A 22,097-nucleotide genomic window follows, 5' to 3' on the forward strand; every position below is an offset into this window, starting at 1 on the left:
TTTTAGGTGCCTCATCAAAAGTGTTTACGTAAAAGGAAAAGAGAAAAAGAAAAATGTGAGCAATGTGTGTCACTAGATTTTAAACTCTCTAGATTTTGATATTGGTATCAGCATCAGTCAGCCCCCACTATAGGCTATGAATTTATCACAGATAAGCAGATATTACAGGCAAACAAATAATAATAAAAAATAATTTAATTCTTGTTGATTTTCCTTCCTCTATATTCATGTGTCTTCATTAGTTTTATTTTTTCATACATTTAGAAAAAATAAAAATGTTTTTAGAGTTTAAATTTGCCTTTTGATACATCACAGTCTTAAATTTATGCTAACATTTATTCTGTGAATGCTTTCTTTCATTGAAAAGAAGAAAAAAAACCGCACAGCCACCTCACCTACCTTATCTCGTCATCTTCGGCCCCATTTAGTTTTACCCTTGGGTGTAGCATCATTGCATTGCCTCCAGCAGGGGGCGCTGTCGTGTGAGAGTCCCGGCACAGGGCAGAGCCAGTAGCGGAGCTCCTCTAACTTCTCACCAGTAGCTGCCTACATCAACTCCGAGGAGCGGGGCGTGGACTCAGACCGACCATTCCCTGCTCTTAAATTTGAGGAGACGACCGACTTTCGGGGGGAAAACGGAAAAAAACGAAACTGACAAGAAATCGATCGTTTGGCTCCAGGTAAGAGTTTTGAGAACGCGTTTGTTTGTTTAATGGTTTTGTTTCCTTTGGGCTGGGGAGAGGTTGTAGTGGATGTCCAACTTCACTTTGACTTTTTAACAATAGATTTCAAAGTGATCCAACAGGCCAGCCCATCCGATTCCACGGAGGAAGATAAAGCCATGGGGAAATGTGGGAAATGTGAATAAATGTACAGCTATTTAAGTACTTGGATTCACAGTTTTATAACTCTACAGTACTAATCAGTATAAAACTTAAAAGACTGGATTAAAATGAGAATGAATGTCTAGTAATATACTATAAATGTACAGTTAGGCTCACTCACGAAGGGATACTGCTCTTTTCATCACACATTAATGTCACAATATGGACATTAACTTAATACAAGTCATCGGAGGCTCAGAAGACAGGGAGTAATGTCTGTTTACCTGCATGTATCAGCCCCCCCAGGGAAGATGCACAGTGTGTAGCAAAAGAATCTGTACAAACCATAATAGGAGTCTTTGTTTATCACCTTTTGCAGGCTACATGCTCCTGATCTTGAAAGAGATTGAAAGAGCAAAGAGTCAAGCGAGGGAACCTACAGCATAGCTATGGATGACATCTTCACACAGTGTCGAGAAGGCAACTCTGTGGCTGTTCGTCTGTGGTTGGACAACACAGAGAATGACCTCAACTTGGGGTAAGTGGATATATCTGCACACACTCCCCTCAAATATACAAAGCTTGAAGATGACTGCGTTACAGATGACTATAATGCCATTGCAATAACACATGGAGTACAGTGGCTTATGATTGGAGCAGTCTTTAAAGCAAACGTACCACATTTGGTATGGTAGGTGAGCGATTCTCTGCTCGTGTGTGTGTGTGTGTGCATACAAAAGCAACCCTTGGCACATTAGAGGTGGACAAATAGTTTCCATATTGTGCTCTCTCTGCAACTCCACATACTGCTGAACATCACCCAGCTTTGGTAATTCCAGTCCAGTTTGTACTTTTTCCCCCTTTTCTTCTTGGATTTCTCTCCTCATGATGTCATCTCTAAAAACTGTGTGTGTGTGTGTGTGTATTAAATCAGTGGGTGATTTTGGGAGGTTGTGCGGTGACATAAATGACTCAGACGACTGAATATAACCTGAAACTCATCGTACACTGGACTGAAAAACACAGACAGACTTTAGTTTGTAGTGCTGAAACAATTTGGTTGACAGAAAATCAATCAAAAACACATCTGATAGTCAGGTAATTGTTTTAAATTGAATAACTGGGATTTCATACTGTTGGTCTGACAAAACAACCACTTTGAAGATGTTTTCTGGGAATAAGCGACGGGCTTTTTTTTGACATATTATACATTAAAAAAATAATTAATTAATCTAAAATGGAAGCGATTAGATGAATTTATAATACTCATGAGTTGCAGTCCTATTAGATATAAAGAGCACTTCTGCCTGTTTACATAATTCCCTAGCTAGAGAGAAGCTAGAAGACCTCACTGCTAAAGACCTTTGTTATCTCATTCTTGGGCCAGGCCATATATGTGCAGTTTGTTGACGTTGACTTTGAGGGCTGCAGAGCTGCTAGCCAACCACGCAACAGCCAAGGCCATTTCCTCTCTTCAACTCCATACAGGGCCAGGCCCTCGCTGACAGAGCTTCTCAGGCAGCTAGCTGCAGTCCCACATAAACATCTGAGAGACCAGTCATTATGCTGGAGGCCTTGCTTTGGCTGTTAGTCTGAGGAGGCTCAACTTTGTGAAGTGGCCTTTTTTTCCCCCTTCAGCGTAACCAATAATATGTACTAAGTGTTATACATTGGAAAGTATGTCGCTTAGTAGGAATTAAAATTTTAGATCTCCCCTGGGAGTGAGCAACACAGGAAGACACTTGGAAAAAAAAAAAAAAAAAAGGCGAGAGAATGTGTTGCTGAGGATTCCACTGTGTATTTTCTACTCTGTCATTCCTGAGTTTTTTTCCCTGTTACTTTTTATAGCACACAGGGTTGTGCAGACTATGAACTGTCTGTCGACAGTGCTGGATCAGAATTGACAGAGAATGTGACTAACTGCTGTTTCACTTTAGTGTGAGCAAGTACTGTAGCCATTTCCTACGGACTATACAAGCCCTCTTGAGTTTTATTGTTAAATATAGTGTAAAGTTTGTGGCTTTGCAGGGAATTGTGAGAAGCCCCAGCAGCTGCCTCGGGGTCAGCTAATGTAAAGGACTCAATTGGGTGAAGGGGGCCAGTCACACGTAGGTGATAGTTTGGCTCCTTGCAGAATGCAGCAGTGCTATGTACGCTGTCTGTGTGTTTCCGTCTTTGAATATGTTAGCAGGCATTCCAGCTTGCACAGACATATTTATCACTGGGCCAGTCATCAAATGGGTAAAGGCTGCAGGCAGAGCAAGGAAGCATGTGCTTAAGTCTAAATAAAGATTTGTAGGTTGAGGATGTGAGAACCTGTGTGAGTGTCAAAGAAAGAACGACACAGATAGTATTTTGTCAGCTGACATATGCTTGGAGTTGTTAAGAAAGCCCACCAGCAATGTCATACACACAAAGCAACAAAGTACGTCTTTACCTCTAAATATTGCCAACCTATGATTATAAAGCTTTAAAAAGCAGGTCTATCACAGCTTAAAGATTGCTGAGCTAATTATCTTAGGATTTCTCCTTCTTTGCTCTTCATTCTCTTTGTGTGTCTTGTGCTTTAGTGATGACCATGGCTTCAGCCCCCTCCACTGGGCATGCAGGGAAGGGAGGAGCGGTGTTGTTGACATGCTCATCATGAGAGGTGCTCGTATTAACGTGATGAATCGTGGTGACGATACCCCATTGCATCTCGCCTCCAGTCATGGACACAGAGACATCGTGGCTAAGGTAAACACAGTCAGACATACATATATGGTAACAACTGGGCCGTGCGTGTGTTGTTTATAGACGGTCTGAGGGGAGAAAACTTGCCCCTGTTGTTCCGTTTTCTAACTTTCTAACTTTGTGAATGCCAGCTGATTCAGTGCAAAGCAGACCCCAACACAGTCAACGAGCATGGAAACACACCACTCCACTACGCCTGCTTCTGGGGTCAAGACGAAGTGGCAGAGGTTAGTTGAAATACACACACAGAGATTCTCCACTTCTTTTTTCACAGTCTGTTGGCTAAAAAATGTATATAGGTTCTTCCAATCCAGAACCTATGCTTGTAATCCAATCTGTACATACATAACACAGTTTAACCCCTGGTTTTAGGACTTGGTGGCCAGTGGTGCCCAGGTGTGTGTATGTAACAGGTATGGACAGACACCTCTGGATAAGGCCAAGCCTCACCTAAAACAGCTCCTTCAAGGTCAGAAATTATTTGTGGGCATTTTAACACATTAAGAGGTTATTCATATGAAAGAAGAAAATCATCACGTTGGCAAAACTCAAGTTTCACCACTTTATTTTGTATTGTTACTTCTTTTTTGCGTATGTGTTTAGAAAAGGCAGAGAAAATGGGCCAGAGTATGACCAAAGTCCCCTATAAGGAAACTTTCTGGAAGGGCACCATGCGAACACGACCTCGTGAGTATCATTTCATTAAAAGGAAAGAATCAACATCTCAAATCAGGATATTTTTGTGATTATTTACATTTCTGCTCTTACAGGTAATGGGACCCTCAACAAGCAGGCTGGTATTGATTTTAAGCAGCTTTCACTCCTGGCAAAGATCAATGAAAATCAGTCTGGAGAGGTCAGTTGCAATCAGTGTTTACTGTTTTTTTTTTTTTTGTATTTTTCAGCTCACCTGTTGTTTACTAGACTATGATCATTTGCTCTGTCTGCAGTTATGGCAGGGCCGGTGGCAAGGGGATGAGATTGTAGTGAAGGTGCTACAGGTGAGAGACTGGACCACCAGGAAGAGCAGAGACTTCAACGAAGAGCATCCAAAACTAAGGTTTGTTATTGTGGTTAAATATGGTGTCTCCATGCAGAATAGTTACATAAGGATTCATTTATGGGCATCACTGGGTCATGTGCTGTCAATCTGTTTGCTTGCATAAACTGAGGCTAATACATTTGTTTTTGCTGTTTCTCTCTCTTCACATCCGGGTAAACAAAGTGCTAATGTGATGTGGGATGTGATTGATTAGTGGTGATTGAGGTCAGTGGTGAATAAGAACTTCGGATCTTGTGCAATAAGCAGAGGATTTATTTTTATTGTTAGAGGTCAAAGGAATGACTTTTGGTTGGTGTTGCAGTGAAATATTCCTTGGCCCTCTCCCCCATGTCATGTGTCCTGCTCTACAGTGTGAAAAACCACAAACCTCCCTCTGTTAGTAAACATGAATTCCGCTATGGTATGAAATTAACTTAAAAATGGAACCTTATTCTGAATCCTGTGTGTCATTATTGCATTGACCAATGTTGATGTTCTTGTATCAGTTTGTGCATTATGTTCTTACTTGCCAAATAATTGCCCAAATGGCAAAGAGTTGCATCTTTCCTATGTTGAAACGTGTACAGACAATAGCAAGAGAGGATTTTGTCGAGCTGAAAGTCAACTCAGACAAACATGTTAAGACAGGTTTAGCGGAGCCCGAAGAAGGACAGCTGCATTCAGTGAATCATTATTGATTAAATTACGGCTGTGTGACGTACATATATCGAATGAGCTACTCACGAGCATGTGTGACAGGTACTATATCCGACCAGATTAGCATATTACCTATCCTTCGACAAGCTTAGTCAGTCCCACCAACCTCAGACCCTCATGAAGTGAAAAGAAAAACTCGCAACAAAACCTTAAATAGAACAAGAATGAGAGAAACCTCTGAGCAGGCCAAGTCAAAGAATGATCCCCCACCAGGAAGGCGGAGTGTGCAGTAGGAAGAACTTGGCAGTGTGGTTCCGTGTTGGCTTTAGTTCTTGCCCTCTTTTGGGAATTGATGCCAATATAAAAGCACAAAAAAAAATTCAGAGGCAACATAAAATCTGACATGGATTGCAAAAATGAAAGAGCTTCAGATAAAGAAAAACTACTGTTCAGCTTAACTTGTAATGGTGTACAATAATAAGGATTGTTGAAGAGTTTTCTTCATGCAGAGCAAGTTATAGGAGACATTTCTTATTTCCATGTTCTGAACTGGTTAATTCCTTATCAGCTGGGAAAGACTTCCATTTTTGAAGAAGATATAAATGCTTACTTTTGTCTTCCTTTTTTTTTAACATTACACACATGTTCTTGCTCTGTCTGTCGTGTCTCCCTAGGATCTTTTCTCATCCAAATATTCTGCCTGTTCTCGGGGCCTGTCAGTCGCCTCCATCCCCTCACCCCATCATCATTACCCACTATATGCCTTACGGATCCCTCTACAACATACTCCACCAGGGCACTAGTAAGTGATTCAAGCACATGTATGAAACGGAAAGGGATAAAATTTGCATTGAGGTTTATTCCATCCCCAAAGCACTATGGCTGAGGATTGCTACTGTAGATGGAGGACATCACACAACCATCTTCACCCCACTGTACTCTTTACTTTTCCCTCCGGCCCTTCTTGTCTCCTTGTCCTCCTCTGTCTTTGTCTTCCCTCCCTTTCTCAGCTCTGGTGGTCGACCAAAACCAAGCAGTGAAGTTTGCATTGGACATTGCCAGCGGCATGGCTTTCCTCCACACCTTAGAACCAATGGTTTCAAGGCTTTACCTCAACAGTAAGCACGTCATGGTAAGTACCGTCTTTGACCACTGAAAGATCTTAGTCTATCACTGCCACTGCACTAACACACTATTAAGCTGATGTGATGAATTTGCAGATTGATGAGGACATGACAGCCAGAATAAGCATGGCAGATGCAAAGTTCTCCTTCCAGTGTCCTGGTCGTATGTACTCTCCAGCATGGATGGCCCCTGAAGGTAGTTATTCATTTTTGTTCCTGTTGGCTCCCCTCATTCCTGCCTAAATCCTGCTCCCATAATACCTCCATAGACTTTATGAGTCATACTGTACTATATAATTTAGTCCCTCTTCAGTGGCTGTCAAGCTGTTCATCTGGTGTGTTGCCCAAGTTACAGGATGAAAACAAACTCTACGAGTTATTCCATTATGTTTTATGGTTTTCCTTGTCCCTCTTTTTTTTTCAGCCCTGCAGAAGAGGCCTGAAGACATCAACAGGAGATCAGCTGACATGTGGAGCTTTGCAGTGTTACTATGGGAGCTGGTTACCAGGGAGGTCCCCTTTGCTGACCTCTCACACATGGAGATAGGCATGAAGGTAAGTGGGTGCAGCATTTATATACCCACAGGCCTACACTATATGTTCACATCCAGTATCTGTGTATTTCTTGGAAAACAAATACTGCTTAAAGAATAAAATGTTGAAAGTTATTACAATATTAACAGTGACTTTGAATCTCACTTCCCATTTCCCAGGTGGCTCTCGAGGGTCTTCGGCCCACCATTCCTCCAGGGATTTCACCTCATATCTGTAAGCTAATGAGGCTCTGCATGAACGAAGACCCAGCCAAGAGACCCAAGTTTGACATGATTGTCCCCATCCTGGAGAAGATGCAAGACAAGTGAATGCAACCGCAACAACTTGTGCACTCCTGTTATTATGTTTTTTTATCATCAAACCACTCTTTATCTTCACTTCAATCATGTATCTGCTAAGCTGCTGTAAATAATGTCAGAGACCACTTAAGCTACACAATCCAAACAATAAGTATTATATTGCTTTTTTTGTATAATTTAAATTTGAGGTATAAATGTTCTTTAGCTATGTTGCTCTTTTATTATAGCTTAAACTGAAATGCTGGCAATCTTTTCAGTCCAGTGAGGATTATATTCAGTGATGTGTCAAGACACAATTGCTCAGAAACTGATCCAAAGAAATGTGTTGCTTTTCTACACATTAACAAATGCCAATGCAATAAATGTTTTATATTTATGACAAACCCGTTCTTTTATTTCGAGACATCATCTTTCTTAATGATCATGTTAGTTTAAAAAAAAAAAATAGCACGAGTTGAGCTTACTGGAAAGTTTTCCTGTGGCTTTCTTCAGTGGACGCAGTTTGCTGCTGGGCAAACTCTATCCACTGATGAAGGCCACAAGATGGGGCTGAAAGCTCCAGCTATGATTGATGATTATTCAACTGTCAAACACTATTTCCACTCACTTGCAGCTCAGCTCACTTCCAGATAACTGTTCTTTTTTGGGAGCTGTGTATGACAAATTAAATCTCTGATGGATTTTATAGCAGTATCATATTTATTTGGCAGTAGATGGGAGTAGAGGTAACTTGGGGTTATGATTGTTTTTGTACTAGACTGTATGACTGACATGATGCAGCTTGAAAGGGAAACAAAGTACAAACATGCTGGTCAAAATGGTGTTGGTCGGGGGAGGCTGAAAAGTCAATGCATTCTGCTCGCAAAAACTGCAGGTGTAATTAATTGATAACTCAGCTGCGGTTAATGTCACAAATTTGCTCGCGGAAGAAAGGAGAGAGAAAAAAACTTGGGCACGTGATAAGTCAGCTGACTTTTTGTGCCTTTCACAAGCTCGCACAGTGAGCGTCATATCATAACAAGCAGTGTGCTGCAGACTGACGGGCTCGTCGACCTTTTTTTCCTCTGCTCTTTGTGGAGGTTGAAGCACGACTGTCTCCAATCTCCTGACCTGCCGGTGTTCACTGCTCCAAGTGGGGGAGACGACGACAGCACTTTTTTCCTGAGGTACAGTGGTAAAGGAGTAGCTAGCTAGCTACTTTGTTACCAGGGTTTTGCTGGTTCACATGAAGTGGAAAAGTTTGTGTCTTACGGGTGTGTGAGAGAGTCATTTATTCTCAAAGCTAAGTGTTAAGTTAAACCACTTCCTTGACGCCCCCCCGCTTTTTGTGTGGTTTTGTTCATGTCTTACACAGTGGCTGCAGACAAACACTTCTCGTGGGACACCTGCTGTCAGGACGATGAGACTCCCCACACTGCTGCCCTCTTTGGGGCTCATGACCTGCACACTGGTGCTAATGTTGCCGCTGTTAGCGTCCTGTCATCCAGCACGGACCTCAGGACAGCCCAGCCTGGTGTTCATGGAGCAGTTTAGCCGTCCACATCTCGGATTTAATTGGAGAAATATCACCTGCCCCCTGTGCAAAGCAGTCTTCACCATCCTTGATATCGCGCTTCTGGTAAAGTTTCTAAGTGTTTTACCCAGATTACTAAAGAGGATGCTGGTGCTCATTACAAGGTGTGACATCCCATTGGCTTTTAAAATAGCTCCTAAAATGAACTTAAATGTAATTAAACTGAGAAAAGCTACAACCAGTAAAATCATTCAACTGTGGTTCAACCAACTGCGACCCGCGGTTAAGTCCAGGAAATCAGAAATCTTAACTTGTTCATTAGCAGAATAAAAGTATAAGTAGTGGGCAAACAGAGGAAAGGAAGCATGCACTGGTGTGAAAAAACAAAACATTACAGTAATTTTGACAGCATATCTGCTTCACACACCTAGATAAAAAATAATGCACATGCTGCCTTTTTTTCAGTTTGTTCTGCAACTGTTCAGAGAAGTGAAATATTGTCAAGAGAAGTGTTGATTGAACTTTACCGTCACTCTGGAAGCTGCACTTTTGGTTGTTTAGCATTGTGTTTCATCATATCAAGAGGTGTTTTGTAATATTTTGTCTGCAAACATCATTTTTACATGAATGATGATAGACTGCACCTCTCAGGATAATGCAAGAACAATTCAAAACATCACAAACTGCAACTTCCAAAATAAAGTTGAACAAGTCAACACCCCCTATAAAGTTTCAACAAAAACTGAACATTATAAGCTTCATGAGGATTGTAGTTGAGATCAAGACATGCTGTTCATTACCTTCATAATGATAAATGTAAGGGTAACTTAAACACATTGTTGATCCTGTCTTCTGTTTGCTCACTTCTTTTTGTTCTGTCTATAATCAGTTAAAGGTTTCTGACGGCCTAGTCTGAACTATGGGCTAAATTATTGCTTCATCTTTTGGTAATATTTCACTGATTGCTGTAGCGTCTGTCAGTTTGAAAATTACTTAATTCAAGATAATTTCTTTATCTAATCGTGATTCTTCATTACAATGTGATTTACAATAATGTGAGTAATTCACATCTTGTTGCTTAAAGTGCACATACTGCTTTGAATATAGGTTAACAAAAATGTTATTGTGACTTCTACAAGACAGGGTTACTCAAGTTTACAAGCAAATGCAGCATGTGACACTAAGGGCCCCATATGGAGAAGGACCGCTTCTTTTTCTGCCCCTCGTAAATGACATAATCTTTAGCACAAAACTTATACAGCATAAAAATGTGCTTGAGATATGTCAATCATATGGTCTCTTTTTGGACCTCAAGTGTTACTGTTGTACATTAGCTACAGCTGTTGTTCTCAGAAACGCACTTTCTAAACTGTTTATTGTTGAATTATCATTCAAGAGTGTGACTTGTGCATGTTATAGAGTGCCATATTGTGGCTTAGTAAATTGGACATTTTCATATGATTCAAGCTCATTTCAATTTTGTTGCTTTTTCAGGAAGTTTGAGGTTTTAACTTCAGACAGTGAAGCAATATTTTTCAATCCATTTCTTTGATTCTGTTCTGCCTTTTTTGTAACCTCTCCTAGAGTGATACAAATGAGGAGCGAGTGGCACGTGCAGTAGGTGAGGCATGTATCCGTCTTCATCTGGCTGATGAGCTGGTGTGTCGAGAAATAACAGAGCTGTTCAGGGATGACTTCATCCGGGCCCTGCAGGAGTCCCTGCTGTGGCCCAGTGAAGCGTGCGCCCTGCTGGTGGGGCCTTCCTGTGGTAAATTTGACATCTACGCACCCTGGAACATTACCTTACCAAAAGTCCCTAAGCCCCCTGTTGCACCACCCTCTCCTCCCAAACCTGGCTCTCCACAGAGCAGGATCCTGTTTTTAACTGACATCCACTGGGACAAGGTGAGTGTGTGCTGTTAAGAGGATAATCAAAGCAGAATTGTACTGAAGTAATTATAGCAAGTGCTGGTTTACAAATCTTTTAAGATGTGTGACAACATCCTAGATTTTTTTAAAGTGCCTTTAAAGTTGGTCTATCTGAAATTATTTGCCTTAAATGCAGTTTCATATTGACAGAGTACCACAAGGTTATACCATCCAAAAGGTTGAAGTTATTGATTTACCTGAAAGGATATTGGCGCTTTCCCAGGAAATCTGGAATGACTAAACTGAAAATGGGGGGGGCATGATTTTGATCACCTGACTTTGTTTTGGATCGAGTCCTGCTTTTAAAAAAAAAAAAAAAAAAAAAAAAATTTATCTCCACTTACAGGAGTATGAAGCCGGCAGCGCTGCAGACTGCAAGGACCCTCTGTGTTGTCGTAAAGACTCAGGCTCTCCCAGCTGGAGGCGGAGAGAGGCTGGGTACTGGGGAACCTACAGTAAGTGTGACCTGCCTCTGCGTACAGTGGAGAACCTCCTGGAAAATGCTGCCAGAACCGGACCCTGGGACTGGGTCTACTGGACCGGAGATATACCAGCACACAATGTTTGGTCTCAGACCAGGAAACAACAGCTGTCAGAGCTTACAGTCATCTCCAGGCTCATCCACAAGTAATTTTCCTTTAAGATCAACTTTGAGTTTTTTGGCACGTGATAAAGATAATTGCTCGTTTCACACATAACATAGTGCATGTGTAGTCCTGTTACTACTGCAGATAGCTTTACCAGCAACTGACCTGTCAGAGTAGTTTCTAATAGAATAACTGATGAAACATAGTGTTCAAAATGTCAGCTGTGTTGTGGGTGATCAACAGCTGCTATTGGATTGTCTGGATAACACAGTTGCTTGGATTTAACCTCCAATACTCTTGTACTCTGACTCACAGCCTGTTGATTGCATTCAGGATGTTTATGTAATGTTTGTCATGTGTTGCCTGGAATTGATCCAAACGGCTATTGACTCTCTTTTTTTCTGTTTTCTGTGCAGGCACCTGGGACCTAATGTGACAGTTTACCCTGCCGTAGGAAACCATGAGAGTACGCCAGTAAACAGCTTCCCACCACCCTTTGTACATGGTAACAGATCCTCCGCCTGGCTCTACAATACAATGGCAGAGGAGTGGTCAGCATGGTTACCAGAGCAAGCTTTGAACACTTTAAGGTTCTTGATATTCATGTTTTATTTTATCTAAATGCAAAACTTCTGTTATTTGGTTGTGTGTTGACATTGTTGTGCTGGTCAGGTCAACTTGTAGATAAGACGTAAATGCTGTTTCTAAATGAAAATGAACGTCCAGCAGAGGGTTTATTTTTAGATAAGTAGGAACTGTGTTTATGTCAGATGCTGGTTCTTCACCTTAGCTCTAACTCATTTGCAAACAGAAGTGGTCACATTTCACAGAATATTGTTCCCTATACAAAGATTTTGGAAATTTGTCCTTCAACTATGTCTGTGGGTCTAATTTCAGATATGGAGGATTCTACACAGTGGAGATTCAGCCTGGTCTGAGAGTGGTGTCCCTCAACATGAACTTTTGTGCCCGAGAGAATTTCTGGCTGATGGTGAACTCTACTGACCCTGCTAACCAGCTGCAGTGGCTAGTTCATGTACTCCAGGCCAGTGAGGACAAAGGAGAGAAGGTGAGTAGAGCAGCAAAAACAAAAGATGACATGAACACAGCAGAGTATGGGAAGATTTAGGGTTGAAAAGAAGACTGAAGGGTAGTTTGTTCACTTAACACTATCAAACTGAAAGAACACGAATCATGTCTTATGCTAGATCTGGATAATGACTTTCTGTCTTTTTCATTATACTGCCCTCTAGCAACTGGTGCTGAGCATGACATTGCAATAAAATATATTGTTTTATTAGTACAATAATCATCCTCTAACTGGTGTCATTTTCTCCGGTATTTAGGTACATATCATTGGTCACATCCCACCTGGCCTGTGTCTTGGAAGCTGGAGCTGGAACTACTATCACATTGTCAGCAGGTAGCTACACTGATCATTTAACCCCTAAAAATGCACAATCCCAGCACTATTACAAATTGAAGTTGTAGTGCAGTAAAGACAACTGCTGTAGCAGTGTCATTTTGTTCCCTGTTTACTTGCCGTTGTCACTGAGGGAAGGAGATTACATTCTCTGCGCTCAGCAGTTATTTCTTGCTGTGTGTGATTGTTGGTGAAGTTTCAGACCAGACTGTAATGCGGAACAATCATTTCCCCAAAAATGCTACTTGTCTGTTTTAGCTGCCCTCCTATATTAAGTGTAATTTCAGCTTATTGTAATCAATCCAATTTATCAGTAATTTGGGATCATTACTAATGTGAAGATAATTAAAAGTGGTTGACTTATTACCAACAACGCTTGTTTCACTTCCCCTTGTGTATTTGCATGGATAGAAGTTGCATCCAGAGGTTTTGCGTCTCTGTTTTTGTAAGCAGGACCGGAAGCTTTTTTTTTTTGTATTTTATTTTATTTTATTTTTATATTTATTATATATAACGTTAACATTGCTGCACGTGTCAGCCTGACTGTTTTCAACTTATCAGATGAGACGGGTTGTAAAGTTTTCACTAATTCTTGTTCAACATCCTCTATTTTTTTTTTTTTTTCTCCCCAGATATGAAAGTACAATTACGGGACAGTTTTTTGGCCATACACATCTGGATGAATTCCAAATGTTTTACGATGAGATGACGCTGACCCGCCCATTGGGAGTGGCATTCATTGCTCCCAGTGTCACTACTTATGTTAATCTTAACCCAGGTGAGTTTATAAACTAGTTGAGTGATCTTTTAACATTTCGAAAGGAACAAACAACACAGTTAAATAAAAAATGTATTGTTTTTCTCTTTCCAGGATACCGTGTCTACTATGTTGATGGGAATTACAAAGGTAGCTCTCATCTTGTGCTTGATCATGAAACCTACATCCTCAACCTCACAGAGGCAAACCACAGTCCAGGTGCACCATTCACCCCGGAACCAAACCCGAAATGGACACTGCTGTACCGCGCCACTGAGGCCTATGGTCTTTCCAGTCTGTTCCCTTCTGATTTCAATGGGCTGATTCGGACCTTTATTAATGATGACCGAGTTTTCCAAAAGTTCTGGTACTTAAGACATAAAGGACATGTGTCGGAGCCCTGCAAGGAGACCTGCAAAACCACAGTGCTTTGCTTTCTGCGAAGCGGGCGCTATGATGAGCTGGAGCAGTGCGACCTCCTCAATGGTTTTGGAGGAAACTTGGTTAAGGCTGCCAGAAAAACTCTTTGTTGATCTGAGGAAGTTTGGACTGACTGGTTGGGTAGGGAAAAAGCAATAGGACCAAAAACGAAATTTAGCCAGAAAAAGTTAATTCTTCCTGTTGCTGGTGGGTCAACAAGGATTGTTGTATGTTTGTCATTTATTACTGTAACAGTTTATGTAGATTTTGTAAAACCTGAGGGTGAGTCTGAAGAGTTCTGAGTTATGCCTTGTGTTGCCAGTGATGTTTTTACAAAAACATTTCACTTATTGTGCTTGGCAACAGGGCTTTGGGTTGCCTGTTGTTGTTTAGCAATGCCAATTGTGTTAAAGCTGCTTGAAAGTGTCCAGAATGATGTTCTGTTAAATGCTTGAAATGCACAAAATAGCAGGGGTTAAGTGCTTTGTTCAAGATTGTCATGATTTTGTAGTGGGTGCCTTGTGTCAGGGAAAATCCATCCTCAACAGCAATCTCTTAAAGGGTTAGATGCTTAAATGTGACTGCTACAACATGAAAATTATTTTCAGTGTTAATGTCCTTGAGGCTTATCAGGAGGATGGGTTTCATAAAATTTGGATGCTTTCGTCAGATTTTCTCCACACAGGAAATTTCATCATATCCTTTCTTGGGACATAGCCATGACTTTGAAAGCAAACTTTCCACTGACTTTTTTTTTTTTTTTTTTTACCTGTCCCACAATGCAATGTTCATATAGCATTTGTTAGGATTTGAAGATTTGTAAAACCATTCAGTAGGCCACTGACTTTATTGAGGACTGAGTTTTGCTAAGATGTTTTGCAGCTTACAGGATCTAAACTCCAATAATTTTGACAGTCCTCTGTGGGCACTGTTGTGGAGATTTCAGTCAGGTTTCACCTTAGTATCTACCTTAATGCGTGACACCATCTGCCTCAGCAAAGAAGTCTTCAAACCTAAAAGAGGATCAGTATTTCTCACTGAGGTTTACTTCTGTCTGCACTTTAATTCTTTTGTTGGCTAGTTAACTTCTAGGTTTAATAGAGAACAACTTTGATTGAGCTCAAGTGTGACAAGCTTGGGAAGAATTTCAGATCTTGATCTAAATGTGACCTGTGGTGTAACATGAGCATGACAAGAAATGCAACTTGTAAATTGAGCAATAATTTAAAGAGATTGTATAAATTATGAGTAAAAGATGAAATCTGATACACTTCTCCACTTATTTGTTGTGAGGGAAAAAATACTGATTACAAATTAAAGGGTTGTTTATTTTGTAGCAATACATTGGTTAAAATTTTTCAAAAGTAAAAGCAAATACTTTTCAGCACTTTTTTTCTCTATTGTACGAACTAAGTGTATCCATTGAGTAGTCGACTCCAGAAGTCATGACAAGAACCAAAATTCACAGCAGCTCGCATATAATCCAAAATGGATTATATGTGAGCTGCTGTGAATTTTGGCAATATTTACACAAATTTCACCTCACAAAAACTTTCAAACCAAATAAAGCAACAGATGTCTTCAATTCCTGCTGCCTCCAAAACATAAGCTGGAGCTGTGTCACATCATTCTATGAGCCTCTACATAAGAAAACTTGGTACTCCGTTTCTCATGTCTTCCTTTGTTCTTGTAAAGTCCCCTGTGGTTTCCACTGCTGCCTCACAGAGTACACCCAGGTTTGATTCCATCCACTAATCAACCACTCACTACATAAAGACATAGCTAGACGTGGTACATTACAAAATGGCTAGTTTCAATTTGACTAAATTGTTCAGAGGGGATGACTTGCTCCAGCATTATAGTTTTATCAGGTGCAAATGTTTTTCTGATTCTTTTTTTTAGATTTTTCAGTGTTATTTTAAGACGCACAAGAGTCACATATACAGATATCAACTGATTCACTGGAAGACGTTACTAAATATTTGATGCTACTAACTTGCATATCTCTTCTTATACATTTCAGGTCATGAGCAACACTGCAGTCTACATGATTTGACTTGGTGGAGGTAACTGGTGGTGGTGGAGGTATTTTTATGCATCTTTAAATTTAGCATTGAGCTCTCGTTCATTTCTTCAGTTGGTCTTAGGTCTACTAGTCTCTGCTCACCACCCATCATTAAATGTACAACTGTAACAAGCCATTTTCTCTTCCTTAACGCTCAAAAGGGTTTTTATTATGGTTCTGAGAAGAACATGGTGACACCAAAGTCGTTCTTGTACAGGTCCCAGGTCTTGGGTTTGTGTGGGTTGTCCAGTTCCTCCCTGGGTAGAAACAGTCTGTGGAGAGTTTGGAGGGAATGCAGAGTTTAAAGTCAGAAACTAAAATGTTTGAGTCAAGAGCAACAGAAAGATTTGCATCAGGGAAACGGAAACATACTTGTTATCCTCTATGAAGGAGGTGTTGAACCAGAAGTAGAATGGAACATCTTCATATCCTTTTGGAAGACCCTAAAGGGAACGATAGGACAATTAGGCTAAATATGAGCTTTTGCTTAGATATGTATTTGAAAGGTGTAAAGCTAAGTACTCACAGCACTTGATTCAAACATGACCTTCACATCTCCTTCAACCACAGGCCCGTCCTGTAGGCTGATGACTACTGCATTACTGCCCATGTCGGGAAATACCTACGAAACACCAGAGATACGTTGTCACCCAATCTACAAACTGAATCAGTACGACCTGATGAGTGTATGTGCCTTATGTGTGAGTGTGAGTCTTACTGTGCAGTTCTCCCGTTTGGCACACACACATTGAAATACCAGCTCTTTTCTCACAATAATCTTCACCTTGAGATCGCTGCCATCACCTTTACCCACACCTGGGTAAGAGCACACACAACAGATATTAACACGGGCACAAAAAGGATGAAGTTAGATATATTGAGTGCCCTGCTGGTTGGCTGGGTTTTACCTGCTATGGAGTGGATGCGGATGCTCTTGATCCTGAGGCTTTTAGGTGGAGGCAGCTGTCTGTCGAACTTGGTTTTCATGATCTCGTAGTACCCCACGTACCGGCTCTGTGGTCCACACAGACACAAAAGAGATAAATCATCTTCATTGTCTGTGGTTAAGATTTTGTGAGGGAACTTACTATGATGATGCAAAGTGATATCAAGCCATACAGTAAAAATTGTGATTTTCAATAATCTAGTTCTCATTATTAAAAAAAGATTTACAAACATAATAAAAATAACAAAGACAATAACAATTTTTCTTATTAAATACTCAATTTAAGCTGTTAATCATGTTATTCTGATGTCAAATGTATGTCTGTAGAAAAATAAGACGATTTAAGTAAAAATGTGTCCTATGTGTCGCTTTTACTCCTGTCTGCCACAGTGCATTTTTTTTTATGCTACCACAGGAAGGCGCCAGTCAGAATGATTCAATTCTACACATTGCAGCTTTGAGTTTAGTCCTAAAATGGCAAAATTACTTACAATATAGTAATTGTAAATATGACCTCTGATTAACTTGTTCTTACCTGAGAGGGAGTCTCTACTCCCTGAAACTTGGAGCTCCGACTCTTGTCTGTCCTCCTCTCACCGAAATACTCCAGACTGTCCTGGTGGACAAACAGAAATTAATGTAAGGAAGTAGTTTGTAGTTGCTAACTCATCAACCCTTGTTTGAACAAGTCTCAAACTTGAAAAAAATGTACCTGTGCACTCTCAAACTGGTCACTGTCAATAAGCCAGGCGCACACCATGGTACCTGTGCGTCCTGTCAAACAGAGCAAAGAGTGTCTTTGTTTAACTCAAATAATTGACAATAAATACGATAATGAAACAAGTAGGTTCGTTATCACCTTTCCCTCCTTTACAGTGAATTGCAATGATGTTCTTGGGATCGGCAGACATCCACTCCCTCACGTTTGCTGTGTATTTCAGCATGTCCCTGAGAAGACAGTAGAACACACAGTGATAAAGACGCTGAAATTTGCTGACAAAATATTGTACAAATGATGCTTGTTTGTGACACATTCTGTTTCTGTGTGTGTTCACAATGCCTTAGAGAAATGTTTGCAGTCAGTACACACGCCTAGAGCGAATGTGCAAATGTGGTGAGGAGGTTCTTCATGGTTATATCAGTAACACGCAATTACAACAAGCTGTAATCTAAAGGCTTCATATGATTACAAGCAAAAGAAGGAAGTGAAACAAAAAGATGACACGTAACTAAAGAAATTGTTACTCACTCCAGGGAGGGGACGTTGTGGTCATCAATGAAAACCCGCTCAACTTTGTAGTGGAAGAACTGGGGGTCGTAACCTTTCTCACCTGGAAAAAAAAAAGATGATACATGGTTTTTGTAGTTTTATAGAGAGAAAGAACACATTACATGTGACGAGAAGAGGTGCTAACTTACTGCACAGGTTGTAAACTTTATAGTGGCCTTCATGTTTAGTGTCCAGGAACCTCGCCACGGTCTGTGCGGAAAGAGAGGAGGAGCAGGCTTAAGCACCAGTGTGTATGAATTCTTCAACAGCTAGGTTAACAATGCATATGAATGAATTAATTTTGATAAATATATATAAAAAAGTGAGGTATGTGAACTCATGCGTGCTGAAGCAGAAAACAGAGACAGTCTGGACTTGTGTGACTTGTGTGACCCTAGTCCAGCCAGACTTACCTCAATTGGATTCCTATAGAAGGACTGCTTCCCAGAAGAGGGGAAAGACATGGCGATGACCCGGTCTAGAAACGTGGGTAAAGATGCAAACAAATGTTCCACTTCTTAAAGAATCTAATTTTTAGTGATCTCTTGTTTTATTTTGTATAACACAGTATGTAACAATTACCTGTGACATAGGTAAGGTCAAGGTCAAATCCATCCTTCTGATATCGTCGCTTGTTCTCAGAAACCTGAGAAAAACAACAAGTCAATGATCAGGAAGTAGTAGACATCTTCTCTCTTATTGCCAACCCAATTACCACACAGCTGCAATTCTCCAGAGGACTTTAGTACATCAGATATTCAGTTTTCTGTGTTTCTGTGGTGTGACCTCACCATCCTCCTGGTGACCTTCTCCAGCTCTTTCTTCTGAGCTGCCAGTCTGAAAACCCTCACCAGGATTATTATTCTCAGGAAACGAAGAAACGTCACCACCCTGAAAAAAAAAAACCCATGAATATGAACATCATATAATATTTATAATAATAAAACACAGTTACAAAGTGCTTTGCAAGACAAGATAAAAAATGAAGGACAAACACTGGAAACCAATTTAAAAGTCTATACAACATTGGGGAAGAAATATGAGCAAAAGGGCGACAAATGAGGTCGAGTAAAATAAAAGAACATTCTAAAATGAGCAAAATAATAAATATAATAAGAATCTTCAATAAGGTCTTCAGCTGTGATTGTGGGGTGGCTACCAGAGCTTTCGCTGAAGACCTCAGGTTGGTATAGTGTCATTAGATCTGAGATATACTTACAGTAGGTGCAAGTCCAGAATGGGCCTTAAAAGTCATCAGTAAAATCTTAAAATCAGTTCTAAAATTTACTGTAAGCCAATGAAATGAAGCTAAAATGGGAGTAATGTGCTTTCTTGTTTGGCTTTAGTGAGAAGTCTGGCTGCTGCATTTTTGGATAAACTGTAATTTATGTTGACTCTGACTTATGGTGGCTGAGACCTGTAAAGAGAGAGTTACTGTAGTCCAAATGAGAGGAAATGAAATCTTTCTACTGGATAAAATTGGACTGGTCTTGGAGTGTCTCTTGAGCTGCAGAAAAACACGACTGAACAACTGTTGACATGCTTCAAGCTGACGTGGTTATCACAGGTGACACTAAGATTTTTACAGCCATCTGCTGGGGCAGAGCCAAGGTGCTTTGAGGTATAAGCAATAACTGTGTCAGGGCCAACAGTAATTAACTCAGTCTTATCAATATTTAGCTGAAGGAAGTTCTGGGCCATGTAGCATTTGAGGTCAATGATGCAGTCATTGCGTTTATTCATTTTACAACTGTCATCTGCATGACAATGAAAGCTGACATTATGCTTGTTGATGACAGGCCCCAATGGTAACATGTATAAAGATATAAGATATAAAGATTCAAGGACAGACCCCTGAGGTACGCAGGTCATCTTCACAGAGGATGACAGGGATTTACCAATGTGTGTGTGTGTGTGTGTGTGTGGACTATGGCCGTGTAGGTCTTTAAATCAGCATAAGATTAATATGAGTATCATTACAAAAGGATCTCCATGTAATCAGGCCTTAACCTAATCATTATAAATCCAAATTTAAATATTCCATGTACTTATATTATTCTTTATTTACTATAAAGGAACCAAGTGTCTAAAAAAACTGTATGAGCCATGTCTAGTAAGATTTCATGCAGGGGAGAGAAGAAGTACCTGGGGATGATATTGACGCCCGAGAAGTCAGTGAAGGTGTAGATCATGGTGACCACCAGGGTGATTACCACAACACAGGCATCGACGATGTTCAGCTTGGAGCTGAAGTACACTTTGAACCTAAAAGGTCACACAAGACACTTAAAACATGCTGTTGAAAAAACTGCCTAGGTCATGCAACAAGCTGACTGGATTTATCTAGTGACACTGTGCTATTCCTTTTAGTTATTATGTTTGCCAAGGACCAGCCCAGTACATGCCTTACATTTCCTGTTGAGCTTCCTCTTCGTAACGTCCTGTCTAACAGATAATCACTTGGTTTCTGCTGACACAGGACTCTAGGAATGTTTGCATCGCTGAAAAATTTCTTGCTCTCACATTCACAAGCAAGCGGTTCTAGCATGCAGGAGAGCTTACAATATACTGTTACTGTTACTTTTAACACAGTGTCATCTAATAATTAACATTGGCAACTTCACAAAAGTAAGATTTATTGCAAGAGTGCAGGGAATATGAAGAATGCATTAGATTGCACAAGTGTTGGTACTATATCCACCCACAACGTGTATAATAAACACAAAATTAAAGACTGGAGGGGGAGTTGCCAAGATCATAAAAATTTGTCAAACCCATATGACTTCTTGATCACGACAGGGTGCTGACTATCATAAACTTCCTTTCTCAACTCACCCTTCCACATAGACCCGCAGGAGAACGTCGAGGAGAAAGAAGAAGGAGATGACGAGGGACACAGCCTCTAATGCATCTCCAACCTCTCTGTTCTTGGCTGGCAGGGATATGTCCACAATCACCAGGACAATGTCCACTAGGATCAATATCATTCCAAATATACTGCAGGAAAAGACATAGCACCATCATCATCAAACACCATCAAGGAAATAAAAAAAAACCAAACAAACATCATAAGCAGTTATCACTCAAGGTTACACAATATCTCTCCAAAGGAATTCCCAAACACACTCACCGGAATCCGAAGGACATAACAAACGGTGATATCTTCTTCCGGATATTGCTGCAAAGGAGGAAAAAGGGTAATGCTTGTTGGTACAGGTGAATGCGCCTCTGAAAAAAGTGATGTTTACAACGCTGTCTGCAGTCAAAAAAGTATAAACCTACTGGTACATTGTGTCTGGCACCACACTCTCCTCCTTTCCATCATCGATCTCCACTTTAGCATCCTCCATCTTTGCAACGTTTCTAAGAGATGGGTAGATAACACAAACAAGACTGACATCTTGGCAAAAAACAACACAAAACCATGCGAAACAGTCACATGTAAAGCAACAGCTGCAGTTCAAACATTACAAGGTGCTGTAAACACACACACACACACACACACACACAGATATATGCAGATAAAAAGGTTAATATTCCCATGAAAAATTACCCATTTACACCTGAATCCGACCCTGGACTGAAATGGACAGACATGATGTGTGTGTCCTACTTCTGGCTTAGCTGTGAACGTGTTGTCTCTGCATTTGAAAAAGAAACTAAGATTAAAGATTTAAACTCCACTGTTCGGCATGTTGCTGCAGGGTTACAATGTAAAACAGACAGGGAAGACAAGGACTAAAACGTTGTGTCCTGTCCTAAATTACAGTGTCTATTGATACCAGTCTCTAACGTACATCCTGTCACTGATTAAAAGAAAGAAACAAACACTTTTATCCTTGAACTGATTCTGAGGCTCCAGGATTTCATGCTTCCTTGAACTAATTACACAGAGAGCGTTGCTTTGATTAGTCGTTAATGCAAAACCTACTAGCAAGAAATGAGCAACTGGT

The 22,097-nt window shown here is 40.5% G+C and overlaps 3 protein-coding genes across 5 annotated transcripts; 2 read left to right on the top strand and 1 right to left on the bottom strand.

Annotated features, from left to right (window-relative positions):
* The first annotated feature begins 523 nt into the window (after positions 1–523).
* Positions 524–7,617, top strand: ilk (integrin-linked kinase). Its single transcript, XM_023421609.2, has 13 exons — positions 524–680; positions 1,204–1,362; positions 3,395–3,560; positions 3,689–3,784; positions 3,930–4,026; positions 4,161–4,244; positions 4,328–4,413; positions 4,508–4,617; positions 5,931–6,058; positions 6,267–6,388; positions 6,477–6,576; positions 6,805–6,935; positions 7,094–7,617. Exons 2-13 carry the CDS (start codon positions 1,274–1,276, stop codon positions 7,241–7,243), a joined length of 1,359 nt encoding a protein of 452 aa, XP_023277377.1. The 5' UTR covers positions 524–680; positions 1,204–1,273; the 3' UTR covers positions 7,244–7,617.
* A 624-nt stretch (positions 7,618–8,241) lies between these two features.
* On the top strand, positions 8,242–15,129 carry smpd1 (sphingomyelin phosphodiesterase 1). Of its 2 annotated transcripts, none has more exons than XM_023421486.2 (9): positions 8,242–8,400; positions 8,589–8,852; positions 10,332–10,652; positions 11,023–11,303; positions 11,680–11,853; positions 12,161–12,332; positions 12,610–12,686; positions 13,319–13,464; positions 13,558–15,129. In XM_023421486.2, exons 2-9 carry the CDS (start codon positions 8,634–8,636, stop codon positions 13,974–13,976), a joined length of 1,809 nt encoding a protein of 602 aa, XP_023277254.1. In that variant the 5' UTR covers positions 8,242–8,400; positions 8,589–8,633; the 3' UTR covers positions 13,977–15,129. The 2 variants fall into 2 exon arrangements, with proteins under 2 accessions (XP_023277254.1, XP_023277255.1); XM_023421487.2 differs by having other exon boundaries at positions 8,247–8,487.
* A 41-nt stretch (positions 15,130–15,170) lies between these two features.
* Positions 15,171–21,951, bottom strand: tpte (transmembrane phosphatase with tensin homology). 2 transcript variants are annotated; one of them, XR_015438162.1, is made up of 19 exons: positions 21,698–21,951; positions 21,427–21,507; positions 21,275–21,322; positions 20,980–21,141; positions 20,290–20,409; positions 18,936–19,035; positions 18,727–18,790; positions 18,558–18,622; positions 18,294–18,354; positions 18,124–18,205; positions 17,734–17,822; positions 17,587–17,648; positions 17,410–17,490; positions 16,837–16,942; positions 16,647–16,744; positions 16,455–16,550; positions 16,301–16,371; positions 15,410–16,200; positions 15,171–15,334 (listed from the first exon to the last, which is right to left on the bottom strand). XR_015438162.1 is itself a non-coding variant. In XM_023421488.2 (18 exons), exons 1-18 carry the CDS (start codon positions 21,739–21,741, stop codon positions 16,098–16,100), a joined length of 1,533 nt encoding a protein of 510 aa, XP_023277256.1. In that variant the 5' UTR covers positions 21,742–21,951; the 3' UTR covers positions 15,171–16,097. The 2 variants fall into 2 exon arrangements, 1 of the variants encoding a protein (XP_023277256.1); XM_023421488.2 differs by having other exon boundaries at positions 15,171–16,200.
* Between the last annotated feature and the right edge of the window lie 146 nt (positions 21,952–22,097).

This window comes from Seriola lalandi, unplaced genomic scaffold (genome assembly GCF_002814215.2).
Source record: "Seriola lalandi dorsalis isolate HSWRI2012SDOR001 ecotype SW California unplaced genomic scaffold, Sedor1 jcf7180002054672, whole genome shotgun sequence".
Lineage (NCBI taxonomy): Eukaryota > Metazoa > Chordata > Actinopteri > Carangiformes > Carangidae > Seriola > Seriola lalandi.

Excerpts from the sequence above, each read along its gene's own strand:
- ilk (XM_023421609.2), top strand. The coding sequence starts at position 1,274 with ATGGATGACATCTTCACACAGTGTCGAGAAGGCAACTCTGTGGCTGTT. Across the intron at positions 3,785-3,929 it reads GTCAAGACGAAGTGGCAGAG|GACTTGGTGGCCAGTGGTGC; the intron begins GTTAGTTGAAAT and ends CCCTGGTTTTAG. Across the intron at positions 6,577-6,804 it reads AGCATGGATGGCCCCTGAAG|CCCTGCAGAAGAGGCCTGAA; the intron begins GTAGTTATTCAT and ends TTTTTTTTTCAG.
- smpd1 (XM_023421486.2), top strand. The coding sequence starts at position 8,634 with ATGAGACTCCCCACACTGCTGCCCTCTTTGGGGCTCATGACCTGCACA. Across the intron at positions 12,333-12,609 it reads GTGAGGACAAAGGAGAGAAG|GTACATATCATTGGTCACAT; the intron begins GTGAGTAGAGCA and ends TCCGGTATTTAG. Across the intron at positions 12,687-13,318 it reads TACTATCACATTGTCAGCAG|ATATGAAAGTACAATTACGG; the intron begins GTAGCTACACTG and ends TTTTCTCCCCAG.
- tpte (XM_023421488.2), bottom strand. The coding sequence starts at position 21,741 with ATGTCTGTCCATTTCAGTCCAGGGTCGGATTCAGGTGTAAATGG. Across the intron at positions 16,943-17,409 it reads GAGTAGAGACTCCCTCTCAG|AGCCGGTACGTGGGGTACTA; the intron begins GTAAGAACAAGT and ends TGTGGACCACAG. Across the intron at positions 16,551-16,646 it reads CCAAACGGGAGAACTGCACA|GTATTTCCCGACATGGGCAG; the intron begins GTAAGACTCACA and ends GGTGTTTCGTAG.